General features: G+C 40.1%; 2 protein-coding genes across 6 annotated transcripts in view; both read left to right on the top strand.

Moving 5' to 3' along the window:
- The window catches only part of LOC141992906 (calcium-activated chloride channel regulator 1-like), a 33,500-nt gene extending 32,838 nt beyond the window's left edge, over positions 1–662 (top strand). Inside the window, exon 14 of the mRNA XM_074962241.1 lies at positions 238–662. Within this exon, the coding sequence (XP_074818342.1) occupies positions 238–662 (425 nt within the window). The remainder of the gene's footprint in view (positions 1–237) is intronic.
- A 7,457-nt stretch (positions 663–8,119) lies between these two features.
- The window catches only part of SH3GLB1 (SH3 domain containing GRB2 like, endophilin B1), a 34,246-nt gene continuing 16,044 nt past the window's right edge, over positions 8,120–26,321 (top strand). For 2 of the 5 annotated variants that reach the window (XM_074961387.1, XM_074961386.1), the window contains exons 1-5: positions 8,121–8,315; positions 15,225–15,366; positions 22,187–22,315; positions 24,126–24,259; positions 24,694–24,786. In XM_074961387.1, coding sequence (XP_074817488.1) covers positions 8,244–8,315; positions 15,225–15,366; positions 22,187–22,315; positions 24,126–24,259; positions 24,694–24,786 — 570 coding nt within the window. In that variant the 5' untranslated portion in view covers positions 8,121–8,243. Of the gene's footprint in view, positions 8,316–15,224; positions 15,367–22,186; positions 22,316–24,125; positions 24,260–24,693; positions 24,787–26,321 lie in introns of all 5 variants that reach the window. The other 3 variants (XM_074961385.1, XM_074961388.1, XM_074961389.1) reach the window with 3 other exon arrangements.

The raw sequence follows: 26,321 nt of genomic DNA, 5'->3' as shown, positions 1-26,321 counted from the left end.
GAACTGATAAGTTCTAACAGGAATTCTGTCCAGAGCTCTTCAGAGAAAGGATGTTAGTCAATTAAGCAGGCCCATCAATAATGTGGGTGGGTAAAATGGTCGGGTTCGTCATGGAGTATCATTGGAGTTCTTATAAAGATACAAAACTATTCTACAAATCCTGTACTATCCTTACATTTACAGATAGTATAATAGGCATACTAACACATTCTTACTTGCATACCTCTCTTTTTCCAGCTGACAGATATATAATAAAAATGAGTGAAAGTCTTCTGGACCTAAGAAACACCTTTGAGAATGCTACTTCCGTGAATACCTCTAGTCTGGTACCTAACCCTGCCGGCACCAAAGAATCATTTCAGTTTACAGCAGAAAATGTCACAATAGAAAATGGCACCATAATCTACTTTGCAATACGTGCCATTGATAATGCTTCCTTGACCTCAGAGGTGTCTAATATAGCGCAAGCAGCTCTGTTTCTTCCTCCAAAGGAATCCTTGCCTGGTACGCTTCCTCCTGATGTTATCAATGACGGTATCAATGTTTCAATAATAGTATTAATTGTTACTGGGGCTGTAATAGTTGTATTAATAGTTGTAAGTACAACTGTTTGTATTTTACATAAGAAAAATAGAAGGGGAGGCCCTGCGCTCAGAATGTAATAGAACTAATTGTAAGACGAAAGCTCAGTAGGTATTTATCCTAATTAGTTCTATTTGTTGTTTTCAAAATACATAAAGAAAAAAATTGGTAATAGATTTGAAAATTAAGTGCGTTGACATTAAAATAAATGTGGATTTAGATGTATTTTGATCTGCGTTCAATGAGTGTATAGTATGTTATAGTATATGTATGTAGACTGAACAGTGAATTTAAAAGTATGTACTGAGTAAATGAAGACATATCACTATAATGTGTAGCATATAAATGACAATCTAGATGTATACTTTAATTCTAGTCTTGCAAGAGTTCTGCAACGTTAGGTACTCTATGTTTTGTTTTTTAAAAAATAGGAAAAAAATCTTTTTAATTTTGTTTTCCAGTTGCTTAGCAGTCAGGAAAGGAGGATTTAAGAAGAAATTAGATCTGTAATCTTTGCTTTTCATACATTCCATTCAGTTATATTCAGTGAGTAGGAAACATAAATGTATACATCTGTTGGTTCTGAGCCTGCAAATGCTTAGGTACATGCATAACTCAACTCTCATCCTATGACTAATGCAGGTGTTTAAGTATTCACGGATCAGGGCCATATGTTATCCACAAATGATCTTACGGAAAACACATTTTACATGACAAAATCATCAAACACACATGCAACATTCCAACTCTAAATGATAGAACAAATGCAAAATAGTAGAAGAGAAAACACTAAATTTCTAGGTAGCAGAAATGCCACCTACTACAGTATGTGACAGAAGTGACAGCATGTAGCACCCAAGAGGAAAAGCTGTTCACCAGGTGACTTTTCATTGGTTTTTCCCATCTCCTGCAAGCGCAACTTGCAACATCAAGATCTGTGATGTGACGCTCCAGAAATGGGAAAAGATCGCCTATTCTTTGGATAATGAAAACGTCCATTGTTACATTAGATGGGATCAAATTATTTTATAAGATATATAAACCCTCATGCTTCAGGTCATCAGCTAATCACTAACAGGGGCTAGGGAGGAAGTTTTCCATGTGCAAATTATTTCATAATTGTCCATTATGGGGTTTCTTGCTGCTTCCACTGACGTGTATCTAGTAATATTGAAATATTGGCCAACATGGGTATGCCTACACTCAGATTTTTTACAATTTTAATTAACTGACAGTTAGCTCAAGGTAGTTACCACATTTGGACCATGCCTGGACCAAACACTGGGGAATGTCCATGTTAGCTTTTACAAACATATTAAGTGAAAATCACGAGTGAAGACAAGCCCTTTCAGAGATGGGATCTGGGCTCAAAGGGACGATGGATCTGATTAAGTAGTGCAATTCTTATGTCCGCTGATGGTTTTTTTATGGCATGAAGTGAAAGTAAGAAATTTAATTGAACTCTTAGTTGCTCTTCCAAAAGTAAAGGCAATATAACTCCCCATTTTTGTTTTGTCTGGTGCATGTTGGTGGTTTTCTTCACGTCTCTTGGGGATAGGTGAATGGTACAGAAGAGAGTGATTAGGCAGAGTATCTGTGTAATAAACAGAAGGCTTGGATGCTTTATGAATATGTGTTATGCATAAAGACCAGTAAAACAAAACAGACCATGGGAATTGAGGATTGTGTTTTACTTTTTATTTTTTAATTAATCTCTAGCCCTGGTGAGAAATATTCTAAGACCAGGGGATTTCTCACCTGATAGATCTGCCCAATCATATATAGCCAAGCTGTTTCCTGATAGAAAAATTGATCTGGGAGCCTAGGAGCATTTGACTTAGTGATGACAGTTTGATTACCATCTGGAGATCCGTGTTTGGGGCTGGTCCTTCATTCCTGACATGGCAAAAGCTAGGAGCACTGTAAAGAGACAATGTCCTCAACCTAGGGAGGGAGCACCTTGTAGTACTTTGCATCAAGCTCTCTGGCTGATTCGAAAGCAGCCCTGATAACCTCTGGAGGGAGCCAGGACCACTCCTCGGTGTCTGGAAGAATAGTCATCACATTCTGAAGAAAAGCTGGAAAGACCCCTTTCGGGGAGGAATAAAGAGAAAAATTACAATCACAAAGCAACATTCACAGGTATCAACCCCCTCAAGTGCCCCTAGTTTTACCTGCATTCCACCTGTTTGGTAGCACTTCATTTCACCTGCTCATCCTACCTCTAAATTGAAGGGTGCTACCAGCTCATCGTTCTCAAAAGTATTTACATTCCTACTCCGCAGAAGTTGTATGGGTAGGAAGTATATCACAGACTCAGAGTAATCAGTTGTGATATTGTTCCTGGACATATTTCCTAGAGTAGCATAAAAACATAGCAGTCCTGACATGTATTGTGTCCATTGGGCAAGGGAGAGCATAACTATTGTTCCATGGACATCTCTTTCCTGGTTCTCCAGCCAATAGAGTTGTTATCTATCAGCTTAATGCTTTGGTTACACTGACATCTAGTGGATCATCAAAATATACACACAAAAATTTTTCAGTTATGTTTCCAAAAATCACACATTTACCCAATAGACCAAAACAGCTTCTTTAAGGATGTACTGATGTCTCATATAAATACTTATTTAGTGGGACAGTCAAAAATGATAGATCTGAGTTTTCATCTATCAGTTGTGATTGGCTCTTCTTTTTCTTCCTCCTCTTCTTTATATTACACAAGTACCTAGAGGACCCAACTACAATTGGGGCTTCCTTGCTTTGGCCACTTTTCACACACACTGTAAATGACAGTCTTGCCCCAAAGAGCTCACAGCCTATTGTGATAGACCCAGGCCAGTTGGGTACAGCAGACTAGCTTTATTGGGATCCAGGAAGTGGGCGGGCGAGGCCCCCCCACTGCTAAAGGACCCCCCCCAGCCTAAGGGGCGGTCCACAGGACCTGGAAGCCAAATAATTATGGGGGACAACTAATGAACAACAGGGATGGGAGTGTGGTCAAAGGGTCAAACGAAGGGAACCTGATGGGGACACCGAGCAGAGAACACCGGACAGCGCCCACTGCTCCTCAAAGGCGTCAAGGGAGTCAGTGGACGCCGCCCAGAGGAACTCTGCCCGGAGGCGTGAACGGACAGAGGAGCAGAAATAGGCCCCACAGTCACAGGAGACTCCATCGGCCAACCTCCTCACCCTGGTTTTATAGATGGCCACTTTAGCCAGGGCCAGGAGAAGGTTGACCAGGAGGTCCAGCGACTTAGTGGGGCCACAGACAGGGAGTGCGTAGATAAGGAGGTGAGGGGAAAAGTGCAACCAAAACCTTAATAAAATATTTGTGAGGAGCTGGAATAGGGGCTGCAGCTTGGTGCACTCCAGGTAGACATGCGCCAGGCTTTCTCTCACACTGCAAAAGGGGCAGGTGTCCAGGATAGGGGTGAACCGCGCCAAGTACACGCCCGTGCTCACGGCCCTGTGAAGGAGCTACAGCAGAGTAGCCTTATTGGGATCCAGGAAGTGAAGGTCGTGAGGTTATTACATGGGGGGGGGGGGTGTGAGGTGTCAGCCTCCACCTCAAACCCCGCTTTGACTCCAGCATTTATAATAGTGTTAAATATATAAACAAGTGTTTTTAATTTATAAGGGGGAGGGGTCGCACTCAGCTGCTTGCTATGTGAAAGGGGTCATCAGTACAGTAGTTTGAAAAACTGCTTAATTTAGATGTTGTCCAGTCTAATAGGGTTGAGAATTTAGACTGCATACTTATATTTTATTTTGGTAACCACTCTGACATTTTGCCTATCACTTATAATCATTTAAAATCTATCTTTTGCAGTCAATAAACTTGTTTTACTGTTTATCTTTACCAGTGAGTTTGCCTGAAGTTTGGTAAATCTGCTCAGGTTTACAAAGGCTGGTGTATATCCACTTTCCATTGATGAAGTGGTGAACCAATTAATAAGCTAGCACTGCTTGTCTTAAGCAGTGCAAGAAGGTATATTCCTGAAGTCCAAGGCTGGGAGCTGCAGGGATTCAGCTGGTGCCTTTCTCTGTGTGATTCATAAGTGGCTCTGGGAGCATTCATGCAATCTAGTGGCTCCACATGTGGTTGTGCTGAGTGATCACAGTGCCTGGAGGGATTTGCTGCTTGTCACTAGTAAAGCATTGTGAGAGACAGCCCAGGCTGGAGAGTTAATGGGGGACAGTGGTCCCACAGTCCCAGGCTGCACCCTGGGGATCCCATCACACATGGTTTCTGGAGGGAAGCATGTTGTAGGGAACAGCTGTTGCCTGGCTCTGTCCACTCCTGTCCCCAAATTTCCAGGGAGCCTTAACTACACAAAGCTCATAGAATGGAATATGGGAAGGGGGAGTATGTAATGGAGCGGACACTACACCTTTTATGGCCTCTCACCTTGTTACCCCCAGGTTAGAGCCCCATCTGTTCATTTTGGCAGAGGGGGAAAATATAGCCCCATGCATTTTTATATATCTACAGAAACAAATGGCCTGCGTGACAAATAACTTTGATCATTAAAACACAAAGAATTTTAAATATCTGTTTTAATTTTCCACTGCTCATACTGCTTGTTTAGTTTTTGTATTTCTCTCAGCGAGGACAATGAAAATAAACTAGTCCATTTTTAATCAAATTTATCTTCAGATTTTCATGCACAGCAATTCTCAAACCCTGGTCCCTGGACCACTGCTATTCTGCAGAGTGCTGGCTGGCAGTCTGTGAATGGCTAGCTGGTCACAAGGGGCTGGCTCTTCCTCTCATCTCCAGCTGCTAACCTACATTTAAAAAAATTCTAATACATAAATACTTTCTCAATATGACTTTTTCATGTAAGCAATTGTTGTAGTTGCCACAGGGATGTTATGTGATGATGGATGGGGAAGGGAGGCACAAATGGCAGGTACTGTGGTCCACACTATAAAGAATGTGAGAACCCCTGAGCCAGTATAATATTGGGTTACAAACACTGCAGAAAGTTTCGTTTTTTTAAATCTGTCTCCCTTGAAATTAAACTGACTCTAACGGTGTTAGCTTTTGTGAAAGCCTTGAATCTCATGGCCTCCTGCTCTTGAGGTCATGCCCCTACTTCTCCCACAGTCAGGAGCTGGAGTCAGAAGAAGGACTGCTTATATTTATAAACATTTAAGTTACAAAATACTTATAGTACAAATGTTTATCATTATTATTTGATGAATGTTGCATTTTATGTGCCAGATCCAACATGCACTGAGGTTAATAGATGGACTCTAATGGATGGTGACCTGTAGACTTAAAAACAACTCTTTATATATTTTTACATCCCCCATGCTCCTCCCAAAACTAAAAGGCACCTCTCCTGACCAAGGCCAACAAAACAAATTCTGAGTTTATCAGCCAAGCATTTTGCATGTGGACAAAAAAGTGACTGTTAGGGAAGTTTTCAAAATACCATAGCTTTAAAACTGTTTGTCTGAGGGTTTTTTTGTTTTTTTTTAACCAAACTTCCCAGAAAAACTATTCTGGGATGAGAAAAGGAATGCAAAATTTCAGGAAGGTCAGTTTCTTCTTGGAGAAGTTAAGTGCGGGGAGTGAGGGAGGAGGAGGACTTGAATACTGTGCTGATAACAAGGGACTAGCTTCAATCTGTACTGATTTTCATCCATATCTCAGTTACTTTCAACCCCCATTTTTCTGAGCATTAAAGCTCAGAAGGGATGGAGCCGGGTGTTCAGGTTTCAGGGATTAGAAAGATGGCAACCCTACTTTCAAACACTGCCTGTTACTTAAAATTAGCTATTAAATCCATACTTAGAGACATAAGTGGCCTGATCTGTAAAGGCAATGAGCAACCACAACTCCCATTTAATCAATGGCATCTATACGGGCTCAACCCCTGAAAGTAGGACCACTTTTATCTATGTACTCAAGTTTGAAAACTTTAGCCTGACTGACTTTCAGAAAAATCTCAGAGTGACAGCACTAGGAATAGAACCCTGCTCCTCTCACTCTCACTACACTATAGTCTCTACAGAAGCATGGTGCCTCCTCAGAGGTTTGAAAGACAATGACAGGTTATATTACAAAAAATAGTTTCAGCAAAATGGAGATAAATCAACAGTAGAAAAAGGGTTTGAAAGCAGCCTTCAATCAGCAAAGATACATACATTTGCTAAAGTAAAAGATGAATGGTAAAATGCCCTCGAGCAGAGCAAATGCATACATACTCAGTAGCTTTCAGGCCCGATCTTTATCAATTACTGTTTTGCACAATGGCAACTTTGCTGAAAGTCTGTTTGGGTTTTTTGTTTGTTTGTTTTCCCTGCCCCTTCCTGGCATCCCACTGTAGAAGAATGTAAACAAGACTGAGTTGATTGTTTTGCAAAAAGAAAAGGAGTACTTGTGGCACCTGAGAGACTAACAAATTTGAGAGACTAACACTGCTGCTACTCTGAAACCTTGATTGTTTTGAATGTACTTCCTATCCTAGTACCCTAGAATCTCCCTGACCATAGGCAAAACAGTTTTACTAAGTTTAGCCAGTAATTACTGCTGCTGTGGCTTAAGTGAAACATGTTTACCAAATTATTCTCCAACTAAAAATAGCAATTTGTTTATGCAACATGTCACATCCTATAATAGTCAACTCCAAACTATTCTATATGAGCAAATCTCATATTTGTTTCCCCAGCATTTATAAATTGTCAGGAAGTGGTGGGGGAAGGTATTTTAATAGTGGGAAATGATTTAAGTGGGAGAGTAATTTGAGCTTGTAATTTTTTGGTTTGTTGTGAGTTATATTTAGATTAATTCCTGCACTTTCCTTATATTTGTATATTAATGTATTTTAAATTACATTAAAGGCACCTAGAGTGTACAGAGATACATTACATGTACGTAAATAAATAAATTGCATTATGTATACAAATGGGACTGTTCTCTGTAGTCTTTTTCTTGGCCTTTCCCAATCTACCTTGTCATGAATTATCCTGATACTATTCTCTTGGAAGACAAACAACATGATTTGACCAATATAAAACAGTAGATTTTGCAAAGTGGGGAGTTAATCTCTCCCATTCAGAGAGGATATGCCTTTGTGGAGCTCAAAAGCTTGTCTCTTTCAGCAACAGAAGTTGGTCCAATAAACAATATTACCTCACCCACTTTGCCTCTCCCAATCGGTATAGCACATCTTAGCGCACCGCAAGCCATCTGAACCGGTGAAATCTGGATGATCTCGGAGGGGTGATGGGGATGGGTGGCAAATAACAAAGTTCACCTGTGACCCTCCAAACAACCAGATTCTCCCACCAGGATTGTTTATAATCCCTGTTCTCCGCATATAAATCTTCCTAGCCCCAGTTCTGCTGAGAATGATCCCGGGGCGGATCCCCCATCACCCTCTGACCCCGATCGCCCGAGGTGGATCCCAGGACAGATCCGATCCTCCCTCCTCCACCACGCATCCCCTGAGGCGGGGCGGGCCCCTTTAAGGCCTCTGTCCGTCCCAGCGCCTCAGGGCAGGGGGCGGCAACGCGGGCGGCGCCCTAGCCCTGACGCCGCGCGCTCCGCCCAATCGGCTGTCGGGTTCCTCTGAGTCGGGCCGGGGCAGGCAGCGCCCGACGCCTCCCCCAAGGCAGGGCAGCGGCGGCTGACTCAGCCCCCGACCATGAACATCATGGATTTCAATGTGAAGAAGTTCGCTGCCGATGCGGGCACCTTCCTCAGCCGCGCCGTACAGGTACCGGCGGCCGGCCGGGGGGGGGAGCCGAGTCCAGCCGCCGCGGCACTGGCTGCGGGTCGGGCCCGGGCAGCGCCTGTGGCGGCGGCGCTGGAGGCTGCGGCCTGGTGCTGGGTGGCTGCTGCGGGGCCCGGCGGCTGGGGCGTTGGTCCGCGCTCGGTCGCAGGCTGGCGCCGGAACCGGGCCCTACGCCGGTCCCCGCATGCTGGGGCTGGGGCGGCGGCGGCGGGGTGTGTCACAGACTGGCCTGGACCCCTGGCTGCGCGCCCCTGTCCCTGCTGGGGGGCGGGCATGGAGCCGGGGGGGCGGGGCGCTGACCGTGTCTGAACCGGGCTGTGAGCTCGGAGCGGGGTGCCCCGAGCTAAGCGGGGTGAGGCGGCGGCGCCTCTAGTCTCGCCTACGCGGTAGTACAATAACCCGCGGCTGATGCCAGTTCTCCAGCGGAGCCGGTGCAGTCGGCTCCAGTCACAGATCGAGACGCCCTGTTTAAAAACCGGCTCCTCCCTCCAACCCCTCCCGCCTCAGGTGTGAGCCTTTCTTCTTTCGTGGGCGTTTACACCGCGCCCCTCGGCGCTACAGGGGTTTGCGAAGGGGAGTCGGGAAACCCCAACCCACAGGCCTGGGAGGGAAGGGGAGGGGAGGAGGAGTAGTTCAGATGCTATGGACATGGGGCAGGGCATGTACAGTAAGTACTCTATCTAGATAGAGCAGCTGTGTCTTACAACAGTAAAGGAGTACTTGTGGCACCTTAGAGACTAACCAATTTATTTGAGACAATGCTCAAATAAATTGGTTAGTCTCTAAGGTGCCACAAGTACTCCTTTTCTTTTTGCGAATACAGACTAACACGGCTGTTACTCTGAAATCTTACAACACTGTTGTACAATGTACCGACACAGGATCTGTTAACCGTTTGGGGGTCTGAAATGTGAAGGTAAATTTCCATCAGTAAGTTTAAAAAAAAAAAAATTCATCATCTGAAGCAAATGAACATGGGTGATGTACCTTAAGCAGCTGGCCTGGCATATGAACCTGTCTGAATACTGTGAAAAGATGTACAATCTCTCTGTAAGGAGATGCTGGTGGATTTTGATATTACTTCAAAAAATTTTCTCTTAGCAGTCTTCTGTCTCCAAACTACTCTTGCACAGTGTCCTTAGCATTAAAAAAGTGAAACTGGCTCCTGTTCCTTAATCCGGGGGGGTAGGGGGGCATAAGCCTCTGATCTTGTGTTATGTAATCACTCCCACAGCAAATCTTTTCAGGTATCAGACTCCCAAGGAGAACATAGCAACTCATTTTGGGGGTGTCATAATAGTTTTGGTGAGTCACAATAAGGCTTTGAATTTGCTTAAAATTTTAGGATGCAAAAAAGAATACTTTAATATCTGGCCAGAATCTAGCCATGACCCTGAGAAAATAGTACTGTTTTAAATCTTCACATTCAAGAAGAAACCATGTGGATCAGTGGGATGGTTTGTAGAGGTGAGATAGAAACATAATGGAAGACCCAGCTTAGTGAACAATCGGTGCTATTAAAACAATCTTAAAGCTGGTATGGTTTCTTTATGAGCTGGATCGTTTCCTCTTCTAGCACATTTTTCTCTTTTCTGTCCTCTTCGAGGTCTTTGGGGGTGTCTCCATACTTCCCAGACTTTTTTTATGTCCCCCCCCCTTTGATTATGTAGTGGCTTACTCTCTTTCCTCAGTGGATGGGTTAAAAAGAGGCACAGTTTTTCTTGTATTGTAAGATCTCGATGTAAATCTTGTGATTTTTTTTTTTTTTTTAATATCTTGATTCCTTTTTTTGCATGTAAATCAACTTAACACTTAAGCCTACTGTAGATCTTTTGCCATCTACCCTGGGTTAAAGTAGGGGTATGTTGCACTGCTGTGAGTCATGGCTTACAACCAGTGTACTGCCATCTAGGTTATTGGTTTTCACCAGGGTAGCTACATCCGAGGTTAAAACCTTAATGTAGACAAAGCCTCAGTGGAAATGCAGAAGTGAGTGTTGCTACATCAACTGCTGACCAAAGAATACAATCAAAGGTTTCAGAGTAGTAGCTGTGTTAGTCTGTATTCTTTAAAAAGAAAAGAAGTAGTTGTGGCACCTTAGAGACTAACCAATTTATTCGAGCATAAGCTTTCGTGAGCTACAGCTCACTTCATCGGATGCGTTCCGATGAAGTGAGCTGTAGCTCACGAAAGCTTATGCTCGAATAAATTGGTTAGTCTCTAAGGTGCCACAACTACTTCTTTTCTTTTTAAAGAATACAATAAGCTTAATATTAAAAAAGCAGGTTCGTGTTGCCTTTGTCACCCTGCTCATATGTTGTACCACTTCTACTTCCCCCCACCCCATCTTTTCTCTCTAGATTTTAAATTCTATAAGCCGCTATCTATGTAGGGACTGCAAATACAGTGCTGTACTCCTTCTGTGTGTGGCAGCAAGCACTGCTCTGTGGTTTGTGTTAAACTCTTCTTGTGCTCTAATGTTCAGCTGGCTTGGTAGTATGGAGTATAAGCAGCCATAGAAATTGTCTCTAAATGTGAAACATCTTTCTTTCAAAAGAAGGTTTACAAAGCACAATGTGAAGCAGTATAATACAGTTGTAGGAAAATAACTTCTAAGTGCTTGCTCTAGCTTGGTGTTCCTGAGGAAGTTTCTGGAGATGCATAACATTTTCAAGAGTACCCAAGCCCTACTCAGTTGGGTGCTTTTGAAAATTGTACCTTGAATTTATATTCAGTGGCGGCTGCTTCATCTTCAGCAGATGTAGTTGCCCGGTGCTTATCTTCCTCGTCATTGCCCACTCCGCTCCCCAGCTGTTGTTCTGTGGACTGACTCTTAGAGGGAAGCTGTTGCCTCCTTAGAAGGTTGTCTCTCTCTGGGTGGGGAGGACCCTTAAAGGGACAACTTCATGGAAGTGAAGCTTCGTAGCAGTCATCACCCTTGTAAAAACAGGTTCTGCTTGCTGGGAACAAAACAAAGTTTTTGTGGGGTTGAAGAGTTCTTCCTCATCCTCATCTTGATTGTCGTTTAAGGAGGAAGGTGTCCAGATGTCCCTGGTCTTCGGGGAAAATGGAATCTCAAACTAACCTGAACAGCAATTGTTGGGAAGATTCCAGAGACCCAGCTCCCACAACTAGTATGCTCTCTATCAAAAGCCAGGCAAGAATGGGTCAGTCTTTCCCTCCTCCTGGGGCCATACAGCAGAAGCCGTACCTCTTGTTGTGTGGCCTCTGTTGGAGTTGGGGAAGGTAGTGGCTGTGTTTCAGGAGCTCACTAACATGGGCTTTTGTGTCTGAACAGCTCTGTAACACCAAGGTATGAAGGGGTAGATAGAGTTGTTCCCATGTGGAAAAAGCCAGTTTTCCCCTTAAATAAATTGTCCATATTACACACCAGCTGCTTTTGTTATTTGGTTTAATGATGGGCTACCGGACTAGATCCTGCACTGGTATGATCCAATATGGCAATATGTTACTGTGTCCTAGAAAGCAGTCTAATTTTCTACTTTGAATAGAGCTCTAGAAAAGTGTTACCTTTCTTTTGTTAAAATGTAACACCATCTGCCTTTTTTGGAGCAGCCATGTGCTAGCTATCCCTTAAAAGTTAAAGGCAAAGCTTCAGGGTGCAGATCACTGCCACCTTTACCTTTTCAGTTTTGAATGTTAAATTCATAAATCATGAAGAGGATATGAAATAAAGCCATTTCAATTTTAGAGTTTAAGGTAGCTTTCACCACTTTGGGGAGAACTAGAGTGACAGCAGTATGGCATTGACTTAGGGGAACATCAATATGAAAACCATTTCTGTCTAAAAATGTTACTACATTGCAAATAACATTCAAAATTAATGTACTTAAGTCTTTTCTCTCAATTGAAACTGTACTTGATACCACTTTGTGTATATACAGGATGAATAGTAAAATTGTCCAGTCAGCTTCTCTGTTACTTGGAAGGCTCATACAGACATCATTAGGACAATAGAAAAGCTCTTCATTTGTAAGACGAATGACTTAGAGGGTGCTGTATCAAAAATGACAGTGTAACTTATTGAAATTAGTCAACCCTAAAAAGTAAACTGTGGTGAATGTCACTTAACACCATAACTTATGTGATGACTTGTAAATGCACTTTCCCTGCCCCAGGAGCTTTCAATCTAAGAACACAACAGAACTAGAAATGTCTTAATGTCTATAAAACTTCAGTTTCTGTACCCTAAACTTCTTTACACTACAGGTTATATGAGAACTAGAAAGAGAAACTAACCAATCTTATTTGACTTTCTGAGTATGATGAAAAAGTGTAAACAAATGATGAAAAAGAAAATGAGTTTAATTATTAAAAACATGAAAGTATTTGCATTTGTATAAAACACTAATAGATCCATATGTTCTATGCACTCTTGACCATAATTAAAAATACAGCAAAATGGATACCTAAACATAAATAATGTACAGCACCCACCATGCAGCAGTTAGAAACTCAAATATCCTTTTTCCAGCAATTCCACACCTTTTTTAAGTTCCCCTCTCTCAGATGCTGCTGTGGTGGTGGTGGCAGATTGACCTTCAAATATTTGGGTTCTTAGAGATCAGGGAGAGGGAACTCCCATGTTGTGAAATGTTCCTCATGGAGAATGCCTAGCCAGCAGTGTTGTCTGTCTTATGCTAGTGGGCACTTAATCTTGAGCGGTTTTGATGCTCTGTGATATGGGACTCTCTCCCGTTGGTTCTCCGCCATTCTGGACTTTATGGGTCAATCAATCTTGTAAACTAGAAACCCACAGACAGCCACTGAGAATCATGGCAAGACATCCCAGTTACCAAGCAGGCAGCCGCATTCTTCATTAGCTTCAGTTTCTGGATGCTTTTAAAATGTTGCCCACAGAATGCATTGGAGTAATTTCATCTTGAGGTGACAAAGGCATGGATGATAGTTGTGAGGTTCACATACAAAATGAATGGATGCAGCCTCCTAGCTTTATGTAAATAATAAAAGCTGAGCAAGCCACATCTTCTGGTAGCAGCTGGGAGTCTAAACGGACCCCTGTGTTGTGAATCTGACAAACAAATGGTGGAGGAGATGCGCACAGACTTAAACAAGCCAATATTCTTGCAATCTCTTTTGGTTACTTCTTCCAGACAGGTAATTTCACTTCAACCTTACCTGGATTAGTTTTAGCCAGTTAGTTCTGCACAAGTCTCACCCAGATACTAAGGTCAGTATTCTTTGGCTGGGTCCGAGGAAATGGAGACCTACTTATGTTCCTTTTCTGAAACTGGAGTTGTGTTAGAAATCTCTTTATATAGTAGTAAAGTCACCTGGAAACTTAGATCACAGGTTTACAGAAGGAATTACATTGGTGTACTATACCAGCAAAGCACTACTAGTGTTGCTGCAACTGATAGTGGTAAACTAATCTAGGCTAATAAACTCTACCAGCAAAAGCATAGTTTCCACACTAGGACTGTTTTGCCAGCACAGGTATGTCGGTCACATATCACACCCTTGACCTACATAGCTATGCTGGCAACAGTTTGTAGTGTAGATTTGGCCTTCGTTCATAATCTGTTATAACCAAGAGCTACATGTTTTATGAGCCAAACCTTAATGTTTTCATAAACTTCAGTCTGCTTGATGGATGAGGGTCTGTTTTTGAACTGATTCAATAAGGCAGTGTCTTGATTAGTAAATTTGGAGTCTATATCTGTATTCCAATTCTCATCATCAAAAGAAACAGTGCATGCTGTTACTCTTCCTATTAACTCCTTATTCTTTTGCTAGGCACATTACTTTTTTCTGTTGTGGAAAACATGGTTTAATCAAACTTCATTTAATCAAACATTCCTTTTAGCAAATGTAAAGCAATGTAAAGTTTTGAAATGTAAAGTTTTGAAATTATTTTTATAAACATTAGAAAATGGAACAATATTAATATGCCTACAAAATAAGACCACAGACAACATTTGTGCAGATCCTTGCATTGATGTGGATCCCCAGTGAAGATGAACATATGTCCAGTTTTGAAAAAGAGGCACTACCAAGTTACCCTTTTTCACTCTGCATAATGGAAAGAGAAACAACGTTGTCCAATCTGATTCCTTTTCCAGTTAGTTTTGCTTTTGGTTCTCTTCTACAACTTACTGCAGAGAATGTTGAAGTTACTGCAGCCAGAATACTTTTAGTCTGGTTATGTTAAATTGTAAACTTGCTCGGGATTTAATTACCTAGCCAGGTTTCCTTCTCTGGAAATGCCCAACCTAAACGGGGTTGTCAGATGAGTACATAATTTAACATTGGAGATGGAGGTGACAAACCCTAAATCAGTTCAGGGGTTAGAACAAGACCCAGACCCACTAGTGTGCAATTTTCTGTAACTGGAAGACTAAAACTCAACCTAAAATGGCTGGCAGTTGTCTATACTCCTGGGACTTAAATCTCTTCTTGTGATGGGCACTAGGTTTGCAAGTGAGGACTGAGGTGTAATAGTAGAGCTGTTTGGGAAAGCATACCTGTCTCTGGATCCAGACACAGATGCTATGTGCTCTTTCATGAGCATGAAATTTCTCCATGTTAAAACTAAAATCCTATTGTGGTGACTTAAACACTAGTTGAAATGAATAGTATGCTTTAATTCAGTAAGAATTTGAAAGCTCAGAGTATGAACTTGCAAACTCAAATGCACATTTGCTAGCTTTCAAAGGTATCTTCATTTCATTTAAAATTTATTTTTTCAGTAATATTAGTAGGGCTTAGTTGCTGAAGACTGAGTAAAGCGTCAGTCTTCAAAAAAGCTTTTACATGAAATAAAACATAATTAGATAAAGGCTAACATTACATGAGGCTGTTTGTGCTGACCAGACTTGCATTGCTAATCTAGCTCTTTTTAACCAATAGTTTACTGAAGAAAAACTTGGTCAAGCAGAGAAGACTGAACTGGATGCTCACTTGGAGAACCTCCTCAGCAAAGCAGAATGTACTAAACTGTGGACAGAAAAAATTATGAAACAGACAGAGGTTTTATTGCAGCCAAACCCAAGTAAGAAACTTGTTGGGTTTTTCATCGATACTTCAGTGTTAACAGGCTTGTCTATTTGTGTGTGTATTTGGCAGAGTCACTGCTGCATATTTATACACACTGCAGTTCATTGTTCCTGTTTAAAACTTACATGTACAAGATGTACAATGCTTTTTTGATATAATGCAATAAATTAGCTCTTAATTCCAATGCAAAGACTTGACTACATAAAACGGCATCTGGAATCTATAGCAGAATAATGATTGTGTGAGGGTTGTCTCAAAACATCTTAGGCTCTGATCCTGTCATATCTCATCTAAGCTATGCAGGGTCTGTCTTCATCAGTACTAAGATGAGAGAATTCCCCCTACCCCAAAGGAAAACAAAATGCTCGGGAAGATATGTTGATTATTTAATAGGTGTCACTCTTCCCTCAGTCTGTATTGTGTTGCTTCTCCACCATTGTATTAGGGGCATGATGCTGCTTGATATTTTTCTTTGAGAATAGCAACTGGGGTTCTGATCACTTGTCATGTTACATTTAGTGACTCTTTACGAAAAAGAGTTTTGATTAGACCTTGGTGAACAAGGCCAGCACACTTCTGAGTTTTGCAACAAATCTGTTCTGGCCATGCTAATTGCCCTTTTGGTTTGCTTTTCACAAATATTTGAGTGGTGGTTTACTAGGGAAATGTTCATAAAACTTCAAGTTTTCATGTGTATTTGTGGAAACCAAAAGTGCTTGTGTTCTTATTCAGCTGGAAAATAAACAAGATCATGATCCTTAGCTGATAGGTCACACACAAGCAACAAAGCTCAAATGTCAAATATTGGCAGTAAATCCTTAAAGTGAATAAATTCAAATAATCTGCTCACAGAATAAGACTAAATTAATCAACTAAGCTTCTCATTACAAGCTATTGGCTTAACTCCAAGTTGTAAACCTAATATCCTGGCCAATTTCTAGCTTGAATGATTTTCTTGAGTTGTATTCTATCTCAATTCCCCCTACAGTTTCAATTGGTTATAATCTTCATTTCCTCTTCTAGATTTTTTTTTTTAGTGGGTCGTATGATTCTCATTAACTAACATAGACTAAATTATATGAACTGTTTTTAATGTCTTTTGGGGTGGATGGGTTGATGTAAATAACAGTTAACTGAAATCACAGATTTTTTTTAATTAAATCATCATTTAATCATCAAGCAGGAAACATTGATTTAAATGCTTAATCTTTATCTTACTTTGCATTTGTACTCTTTAGTTATTTTCCTAAAGACAGGTTGATGGTAATGGTTACCAACAAATGAGAACATACTGATTTTCAATTAAATATAGCCTTTACACTAAATTTGGTGCTTTTTCCTAACCAGAGGAAACCTTCTCTATAGACATTTAAGCAACTATATAGCTTCGCATACATTTATTAATAATCTTAACATTTACATTTTTAAGTTAAAATATTAACTAATACTTTAATTTGCTAGATTAATTTTTTACTCATTTACGTTGAGCTATATTTGGATAGAACTTGGAATTCAATTAAAAATGCACGAACCAATTTTAAAACTGTTTCATCGAACAAAAAACATCTTAAATGTGCTGGACAAAGTTTAGCAAACCTGTTTTCATTTGACACTGGCCTAACAAACAAAGGAAGTATTATCCGTAGTTATTGAATTGAACTGTTCGTGTATGGTCACTGTTCTTCAAAACTTCCATACTTCTAGATCTCATCCGCACACACCTCATTTTTGATTCAGAGATTGGAGAGAAAACGTGCTTTCCTGCTTTTTTCAACTGTCAGTTGGCTTCTCAATGAACTAGTCATTGAATTGAATACATTGAAAAGAAAATATTCTTTCTGCATCTGCAAAAGTGGCTACTGCCATCAAAAGCTGGTTTAGCACTTCGTTAACACCTGGTTCTAGGTGCTCAGCCAGTGACTTCCACCAGTTCGGTGAATCTAAAAATTTCACAGCAAAAGTGGTATACTGCTTCAATATTTTTACTTAAATAATTGTAATAGATTATACTGAGTTTAGGCCTGAATATTTGAAATTATGGCAGCCTACACTTTTTTTTTTTTTTTAAAGAGTGCATTAAATAAATCAAATTTCTTTTTTATTTAAAAAGTTGATCTTTATCCACCCTGCGTAGGGTTCCATCTTAATGCAAAGTGCCATGTACAGTTATAGCAAGAACCCCTCAGCTTTATGATTGTCTGTAGCTGCTGATCTTAAAGTAATAGAAAAGCTGTGTCAAAGTCTCTGTTAGTCTGGAAGCTGTTCTGTATGCTTGGGTTAACTCTTCAATGTGATAGGCATAACACAGACTTTACTCTCTTTAATTGATGAGAAGTACCCAGATCTGTACAGAAATACAGCCTGCATGCATTTCCCTGCCTCACCACTCCAGAGCATTCTTTGGGCTAGGGTCAGAGTTCTCTGCAGGTTTCCATGTTCCTCCTGCAGTGCATGGCTTTTTTTCTTAACCATGGAGCACTTTAACCTTGGCTGGTCGTGCAGCTATACCAGGGCTCCCTGCTACAAAAACCTCCCAATTGCTTCCCTTCTCCTGCCCAAAACTTCCTATGTGGCTGTGAGTCTTCCCCGACCCACCCAGCCTCTGAGGTTTCTAAGGTTAGCGTCACCACCTTGGTTTCTGTTCAGCTGTTCCAAATCCAAGCTTCCTGTTGAGGAGTTAGGAGAATCTGTTTTCCCCAACTTCAGCCAACCTCCTTACATACCCGTTGTGTGGTCAGAGTACAGTTGCTAAGGGTAACTGCTTTCCATTTTCCCTAGCTTGGTGGGTATACAAGCACTGTCAGCCCACGGTGGATTCCATTTTTACACAGAGGTATTCACTGATACAGCAATTTTCACAACTTCATAGTACCTACTAGAAATCATAATTTTTGTAGGCTCTTCACATCTTCACAGTATTCCATGGGAAGCTGGACCTAAACTCTGTTGCAAAATACCTGGGTTCTGTGACATTCTGGTGTGGCAAACTGGAAATCCTGTAAGATTCTCTTAAATTAAAAGATGGATGTTTTTGTTTGATTCAGCATGAAATTGAGTGTTACAACTGGTACTGTTCAGATACAAAATTCAATTTTATGGTGTTCCACACTTAGTTTAATATGCCAGTTTTGTATTAAAGCATAGTTGCTTTCTAGAACCTGTCAGAGGTGAAGCTGAGTGTTTTGGCCGCTGCATAAAGTGGTGAATGAGGCTCATGGTATCCAGGAGGGAGTAAGGCAGTTTAGGATTGTGGAACAAGCACATTAGCTGCATATGTCCGCTAAAATGAGTGGCAGTGAAATAGTTGACCGTATTGATGCAAACGGTCATCTTTAGGTTTCAGTCTTCACCTGTTGAGGTAAGTGTAACAGTTCATGCCTCTCAGAGCTATTGTTTCAAGCAGTTTGTATACTCAGACCTCCAACTTACTCTTCCTTCACATCTTCAAAGTTTTCCTGACATCCAGAAAAATAGAAACACTTCTTTTAACTGAATGGTGCTGAAATCATGGAGCGTACTTGTTGCAAGAGGTGGATTCCAGAATAAATTCTGCAGCAGATGGATACACAGACCTTGAATAAAAATATAATTAAAAGCCAAATTCTATGAAACCTGTATATTATAGTTCCCATTACATAAATAGGATGGCCTATTTAAAAAAAAAAAAATGCTAGCTCCATTCTCTTCTTTGGGGCAGAGGAGGAGCAGATGCAGCAGAGAGTTAAGTTCTTTGCTTCCTACAGTCATAGGATGATTGCAGGGAATTTTGACCTCAGTAGATGAGTGGCTGATAAACAAATGGTATTGGAAAAGATGTGAGTGCCCAAGCTAAGTAACTTTCCCTCCCCTTTCACTCCCTTCTCTCCCCCCTCTGTCCCCACATCTTTGAAATGGTGGGGATTCAGACAGGTAGGGGAGGGTTTCAGTGTATTTGGCAACAAGTCACACTTATCACAATTGGTAGCTAGAACTAATGTTCCCCTACTCTAAAAGTAAGCAATGCTTCCTTGTCCTTCATATGGAGCAGCTGCTAGGAGCAGAGCAGCAGTAATGCTAAGGCAACAGCTTCAGGTTCCCCTTCTGTGCTCAGTTGGGCCATCTACTTGGCAGGAGTGCTATGGGAGATTGAGCTGAGTGGTCACCCTGGCTTGACTTTAAGTCTAGGATTCAAATCTAGGTTCCAGTGCAGTATCTGATCTCTCTTCATCAGCAGACTTAAGGATCTGAAACACTTGTCGAATTTATTCACTTAAAATCTGAGTGAACCAGAGACAGTTTAGACTATAAATAATAAAATTACAGTGCTTTGAGTCTCTGGCTTGAAATAATAGAGGAAATAAACTTAAACACTACATAATTTGGGTTTCTGGTTTTAAGAGGAAAAAAATAAACAGCTTATAAAATGTCTCACTAAACGTTTAACCAGAAGCCTGAGTCATTAACTACAGTGTAATGAATGGATGGCAATATCTCAATTTTATCTAAACCTTACTTTCAGCTCTCTGAATTGTATTCAGTTCTGATCCAATCTGAAAATACTCAGTTCAAACCAGCTATCTCGCTTCAACTTGAGTGTCACACCTTAATCTGTTTTTCTCTAAAAAATGCTTTCTTTAATGCTGTCATAAATATAAAGGGAAGGGTAAACCCCTTTAAAATCCCTCCTGGCGAGAGGAAAAATCCTCTCACCTGTAAAGGGTTAAGAAGCTAAAGGTAACCTCGCTGGCACCTGACCAAAATGACCAATGAGGAGACAAGATACTTTCAAAAGCTGGGAGGAGGGAGAGAAACAAAGGGTCTGTGTCTGTCTGTCTATGCTGCTTTTGCCGGGGATAGAACAGGAATGGAGTCTTAGAACTTTAGTAAGTAATCTAGCTAGGTATGTGTTAGATTATGCTTTCTGTAAATGGCTGAGAAAAGAGCTGTGCTAAATAGAATGACTATTCCTGTCTGTGTGTCTTTTTTGTAACTTAAGGTTTTGCCTAGAGGGATTCTCTGTGTTGAATCTAATTACCCTGTAAGGTATCTACCATTCTGATTTTACAGAGGTGATTCCTTTACTTCTATTAAAAGCCTTCTTGTAAGAGAACTGAATGCTTTTTCATTGTTCTGAGATCCAAGGGTTTGGGTCTGTGGTCACCTATGCAAATTGGTGAGGATTTTTTACCAAACCTTCCCCAGGAAGTGGGGTGGAAGGGTTGGGAGGATTTTGGGGGGGAAAGATGTGTCCAAACTACATTTCCCAGTAAACCCAGTTAAAGTTTGGTGGCAGTGGAAATTCCAAGGGCAAAGGATAAAATTAATTTGTACCTTGGGGAACCTAAGCGGGTAAAAGTAAGCTTAGGAGGTTTTCATGCAGGTCCCCACATCTGTACCCTAGAGTTCAGGGTGGGGGAGGAACCTTGACAAATGCTTTCTGCCTAAATGCTTTATTTGGTACCTTAAGACATGTATATCTTCTCTCCACAATCCAAGCACAGCCATTTTTTCCTATGAGTAATGGAACTGAAAGCTCTGCTACAGAAGAATGCTGGATTCTAAGTAGTAGTAATGGATAGGTAAACAGGGTGAACGGATTTGTTTATGCTACAGTTAAAGGGTACAAGCAATCACTAATATAGGGAAAGCCTACTTGGCGCTATACAATAATCCTGACCCCAAAATGCTACTGTAGCTCACGAGAAACTTGTGGCAGATGTATGTGACAAGTGCATGACAGTTTCAGTGGTAAGCATAAGTGCTCTTTATGAAATTAGAGATCAGCCAAAGTTACAAAACTCAGATTGTGACTCTAGCCAAGTCAAAGTTTGAGGTGTCTTCACATCCAAGGCTCAGTGTCAAACCGATCTCTAGCACATTAGAGATTTGAAATATTAAAGAAATCAAAGCTGAAGAGAGCATTTGTGTGACTTCTAGACTTCGTGTCTTTTTAAAAAAAACAAAAAAAAACCCTCTTTCATACTCAACAGATTTACTCACTACACGTAGTGATATCTACTGCTGACTCTAGAGGCAGAGTTTTTACTAAGTACTTTTGGAAACAGACGTCTGTGTGGCTATAGGGAAGAAGGCGCTGTTCTGTTCCTGGTGAATTCAGAACTGCTTACTGAGGCCATGTCTACCTTAGAGAGCTTACAGCGGCACAGCTGTACTTACGCAGATGTGCCGCTGTAAGATCTCTCACGTACTAGCTCTATGCTGATGGAAAAGAGCTCTCCAATCAATATAATTAAACCCTGCCCCCAATGAGCGGCAATACCTATGTCTGCAGGAGAGCGTTTCCCACCAACATAGTGCTGTCCACACCATAGTGCTTCTGTCGGTGTAATTTATGTCACTCAGGGGTGTGGGGTTTTTTTGGGTTTTTTTTTTTTTTTTTTTTTCACACCCCTGAGCAACATAAGTTATACTGACAAAAGTGCTAGGCTAGGTTTACACTAGTTTACAGATGAAATCAGTCGAAACTGCAACTGCATTTAGTGACAATGGCTCAAGTGTTAGGGATGATGTGCCCTGCATAACCTCTAATACTACTGATGTGTAAGAAGGTATGAATTTGCTTTATTACAAGAGCCTGTGTTGAATTTTCATGGATAATATTAGAAATACTTGTAAACAGAGCAGATGGAGATTTGTCACTAACTGTGATAAGTTAGTCTAATCACTTTATCCAGTTTCGTCAGTTACCTAATACTTTGATATTCCTTGAATGAATTAGTTAGTAAGTTGATTTTCTATGAGTGAAGATTTTTTTTAAATACTGCTTTGATTTACAGTAATTGTGCTTCAAATTAGCAAATAACGCTTTTTTTTAGATGCTAGAATAGAAGAATTTGTCTACGAGAAGCTGGACCGCAAAGCACCAAGTCGTATGAATAACCCAGAACTACTAGGCCAGTATATGATTGATGCAGGGAATGAGTTTGGCCCAGGAACAGCATATGGTAAGTTTGAGCCCAGGAGATGACTCAAATTTCAAAAAAAATAACTGCACAAATTTGTGTATTCAGTGTACATCTTTGAGAATATTAAAGCTCTGAAGCCTTAATCTAAAATGAAGATGAGGGTAGCATTAGTTATGGCTGCTGTTGGAACCCTAACTCTACCCCCCTAGTGGATGCATAACTTTACTACCTGAACAGATAGCTCACATTTTGTTTCCCTATGAATTTCGAGTCACAAGGGAAAAATGCAGTTCCTTTCTTTTGAATACAGTGATTTATTTGAAAAAGATATGAAATACATATGTACTGTGTGCAGAGTAGAAATGCTGTGGGAAACAACTACGTTCTTGTTTAAAATCTCAGTGCAGTTTCATAGTCCTGACTTTTTTTTTAACTACTTTCTACAAGGGATTATTAGAGTAGATTTGTTCATGGATATGTTTCTCTTACTCCCCCAAAAACGTACTCCTCTATAATGTCATCTCTGGTATTTTCCAGGAAAAGTTTTGAGACTGGGTCTTAATAACATGAAGTCCAGGTCTCATCTTCTCTTAAACCTACCCATCAGTTTAATATAGGTAACAGTTAAAATTAACCAACTGTTTAATATATAGGTATATTGTTGCCAAAATACACATACTACAAAGCTTGATAATTTTCATTTCAGAACATAAGCCAGCTGAGCAAGTAAATCAAAAAACCTTGTTTTGTGAGATGAATTTCCACAAGGAATTGAATCGTAGATCTTTGCATCTGAAATTAATAGGATTTTCTGTTAAGTAGAAGATAACCTACTCTTGCTGTTTGAAGCATCCAAGTATAGATTTTCACAGAAAGTGTATGGGTATAACTTCAGTAATGGCAACCTTTACAATCAGAGAAGTGACGAGACACTTTAAACATCAGTGGCTGGTTGTCCAAGTATTAACCAGGCCTGAAGCTTTCTAATCTTAATATAAAACAAACTAAATGAAACTCAGCTTATTCATACCAATGTGTGTAACTTCTTATAAGTATGCAGCCATTGCAACTTGATTCATTCTAGGATGCAAAAATAAATAAGTTACAGCATTAGCTTTCAAATAGTGTCATTGCGTCATACTTAATATGTTGAGCAAGGATGAATTTTGGTAGGAAACTGGTATTGATTAGCACTTGCACTGAAAAGTTCCATACCTCAAGGGCATACAAAACAAACTTTGAATGATAAGGTCCCCAGTCCCTTTTCTCTTTTAATTAATTAAAAATTCTAAGAACAGTAAAATGTGTGATCATTGGAAGCATCTGATCATGGTGTCTCTCTGAAGTTGTTTTCATAACCCTGTTCTTCAGAATCAAATTTACTAACGTTTTGTATTAAAGTACAAAGCCTACCTGTGTCTTCAAAAGTAGACTTTCAGAGTTTACATAAAATGCAAAAAGCATTCTCAACAGCTGACATTTTTCTATTTAGCAAAACCTCAGATAGGTGAATCAAACTGTCAAAAGGGGGGAAACTGCTTCTGGACTAATACTGACAATTAGAACTTTCATTAGTAAATGCGAAATGGAATTGCCATAGGTAGTACTACTACCACAGTGCTGTAACTATTCAATAGATTAAGATCTAACAATGAATGTTAGTTCCTTCAGAACTTCCAGTTAGTGACTTTCATTAAAACAGCCTTGGTTCTAACTTTTTCTTTAAAAGCTATTTGTTTAGCATTTGGTAATTCTTTTCAAAATGTTGGCCTAAATTCTTGTGCTTGTAGAAATTTGCATAACCACCTATAGGAATCACTGTTTAACAACCGTCTCTTCTCCTTTGCAGGAAATGCATTAATTAAATGTGGAGAAACACAAAAGCGAATTGGAACAGCAGATAGAGAACTAATTCAAACATCTGCTATAAACTTCCTCACTCCTCTAAGAAATTTTATAGAAGGAGATTATAAAACAATTACTGTAAGTTGACAAATGTATTTTAAACATTTGTAAATAGTTCTAAATATAAACATTTAAGTAAAGGGCTAGATAAATCATGGAGTTTTTTTTAAACTTACAATAAGGAAGAAGCAGTTGAGACTTTTGTCTTAAGTAATGCATGTCGTGGGTTTTTTTTGGGGGGGGGGGGTTGTCTGACTCAAGAAAATTTTTTCTTGAGTATCTGCCACTTTTAGTAAGTGTCTCTTATCTTAGATAGGAGTTAAAATAATAATAAAAAAAATCTGGATCTAATTCTGTATCTAATTATGCCTGTGGTGTCAGTTTTAGGAGGCTGCTTGTATGCAGTATGTTACAAATATAATCCACAGGAGTGAGTGAGTGGTCTTTATGTAGTACAAGCCCACAGCTTATTTCATGATCCTTTATACCAACGGATTTTCCTAAACTTCCAGAAAGAACGCAAACTATTGCAAAATAAAAGACTAGATTTGGATGCAGCAAAAACCAGACTGAAGAAGGCAAAAGTTGCAGAAGCTAGAGCTGCGGTAAGTAGAATAATCTTTTAATTAAAAAACAAGAAGTTCACCATAACTCTCCACATTTGGGTCTCAAACATAGACAATTCTGGCCCTATGCAAATTGTAATTACTTATGCTAGAAGCCAGACACTTTTTATAATATATAAAAAATATTTTTTTGGTGGTTTGATTGTTTACTAGAAGTGTGGGAGCATAAGTAGACTAGTTTGGAGCCTTCAGAAGGCTCAGCCTTGCCCTATGCTAAATATTCTTGTCTTTTTCTTTGAAATAGCTTGTCACACGTTTTACATAATTTCAGGGAACTTATCACATCTTTATACCTTTTTACATATTAACAGCTACAAGTCCTGTTACCTTGGGTATTAGCTTGCTAGGGCCAGTGTAGCAGATACACATTTTACCAAACATAAAAATCCCAGGAACAACCATTTCCAAAACATTTAAGTGGCCTCATTCATCTTAGTTTTATCTCAAGTTATGTTGTGATTTGCTTACATGCATTATTAGATTTTTGTTAGTTGGGGGAGGGAATTAATCTGCTGATTTTATTCAGAGGAACAAATTACTTGCTGATCATTACTACAGGACTAGTAATAGAAAAATACTTTTCTTGTAAACATTTATCTGTCAGTATTTCATTGGTGGTAGATCATGAGACTTCCTACTTCTTAGGGTACATCCACATTGCAAATTATGGTGTAATACCTGTATTAGCTTTAATTTAGCTAGCATGGATAACAATAGGAGTGAAGATGTGGTGCGCAGACCTTGGTGTGGGCTAGCAACCAGAATACATACCCACTCCCACTGGGAGGTGCACTTGAACTGGGGCAGCTAGCCTGCACTGAAGCTCATGACATCACGTCTTCTGTGCTAAAGCTAGCACAGGTATGCCTAACTGCATTTTATAAAGTACACCTCAATTTGTGATGTAATTAAAGGTACATCTACATTACCATCTTGCTTGCCTATACTTCAATTCCAAATCCACTTTAGTGGCTGATAACTCAAACTAAGAACATTTTAATGCTTTTCTTCCTCTTGAACACTGGGTTTCAAGCTTCCAGAGTATGCACAAAGGGGCCTCTAAAGTCTTATTGTGCAGTTGGTAGTGAATGTTCAGAGTAGAAGCCAGAAGATCAAGAGGGGGTGAAGAAGTGTAAAGGGATTGGTTCAGGATACCATGGATCATTCTTTATTTCTGAGGGATGTTTATCTGGCTTGATAGCTGTAGTGAATGTCTGAGTCAGTAGCGCACACTTTCATTGAGGGTTTTAGTGCTCGTCTTTGTGGTAATCTCAGGTCTTACTTTAAATGTTTTCTCTGTTCTGTAAAAGAAAATGAAACAAATGCAGATGTAGTAACATGTAACTTTAATCTCTTCATAAGTCATGCACCATTATGTTTAATAGCTAAATGAAGTAGCCCAGAGCAGTATTTAAGATGGCTGAATAAAACTACTTGAATTAAACCAGCAACTGTTTGGATTTCTAGGTATGCTTCACCACTTGCTTAGTTCAATCTTGCAGTGTTTTAACTAT

The sequence above is a fragment of the Natator depressus genome, chromosome 8 (assembly GCF_965152275.1).
Source record: "Natator depressus isolate rNatDep1 chromosome 8, rNatDep2.hap1, whole genome shotgun sequence".
NCBI lineage: Eukaryota > Metazoa > Chordata > Testudines > Cheloniidae > Natator > Natator depressus.
Note: the sequence above shows the minus strand (reverse complement) of the source record. Positions and strands in the feature narration are given on the sequence as shown.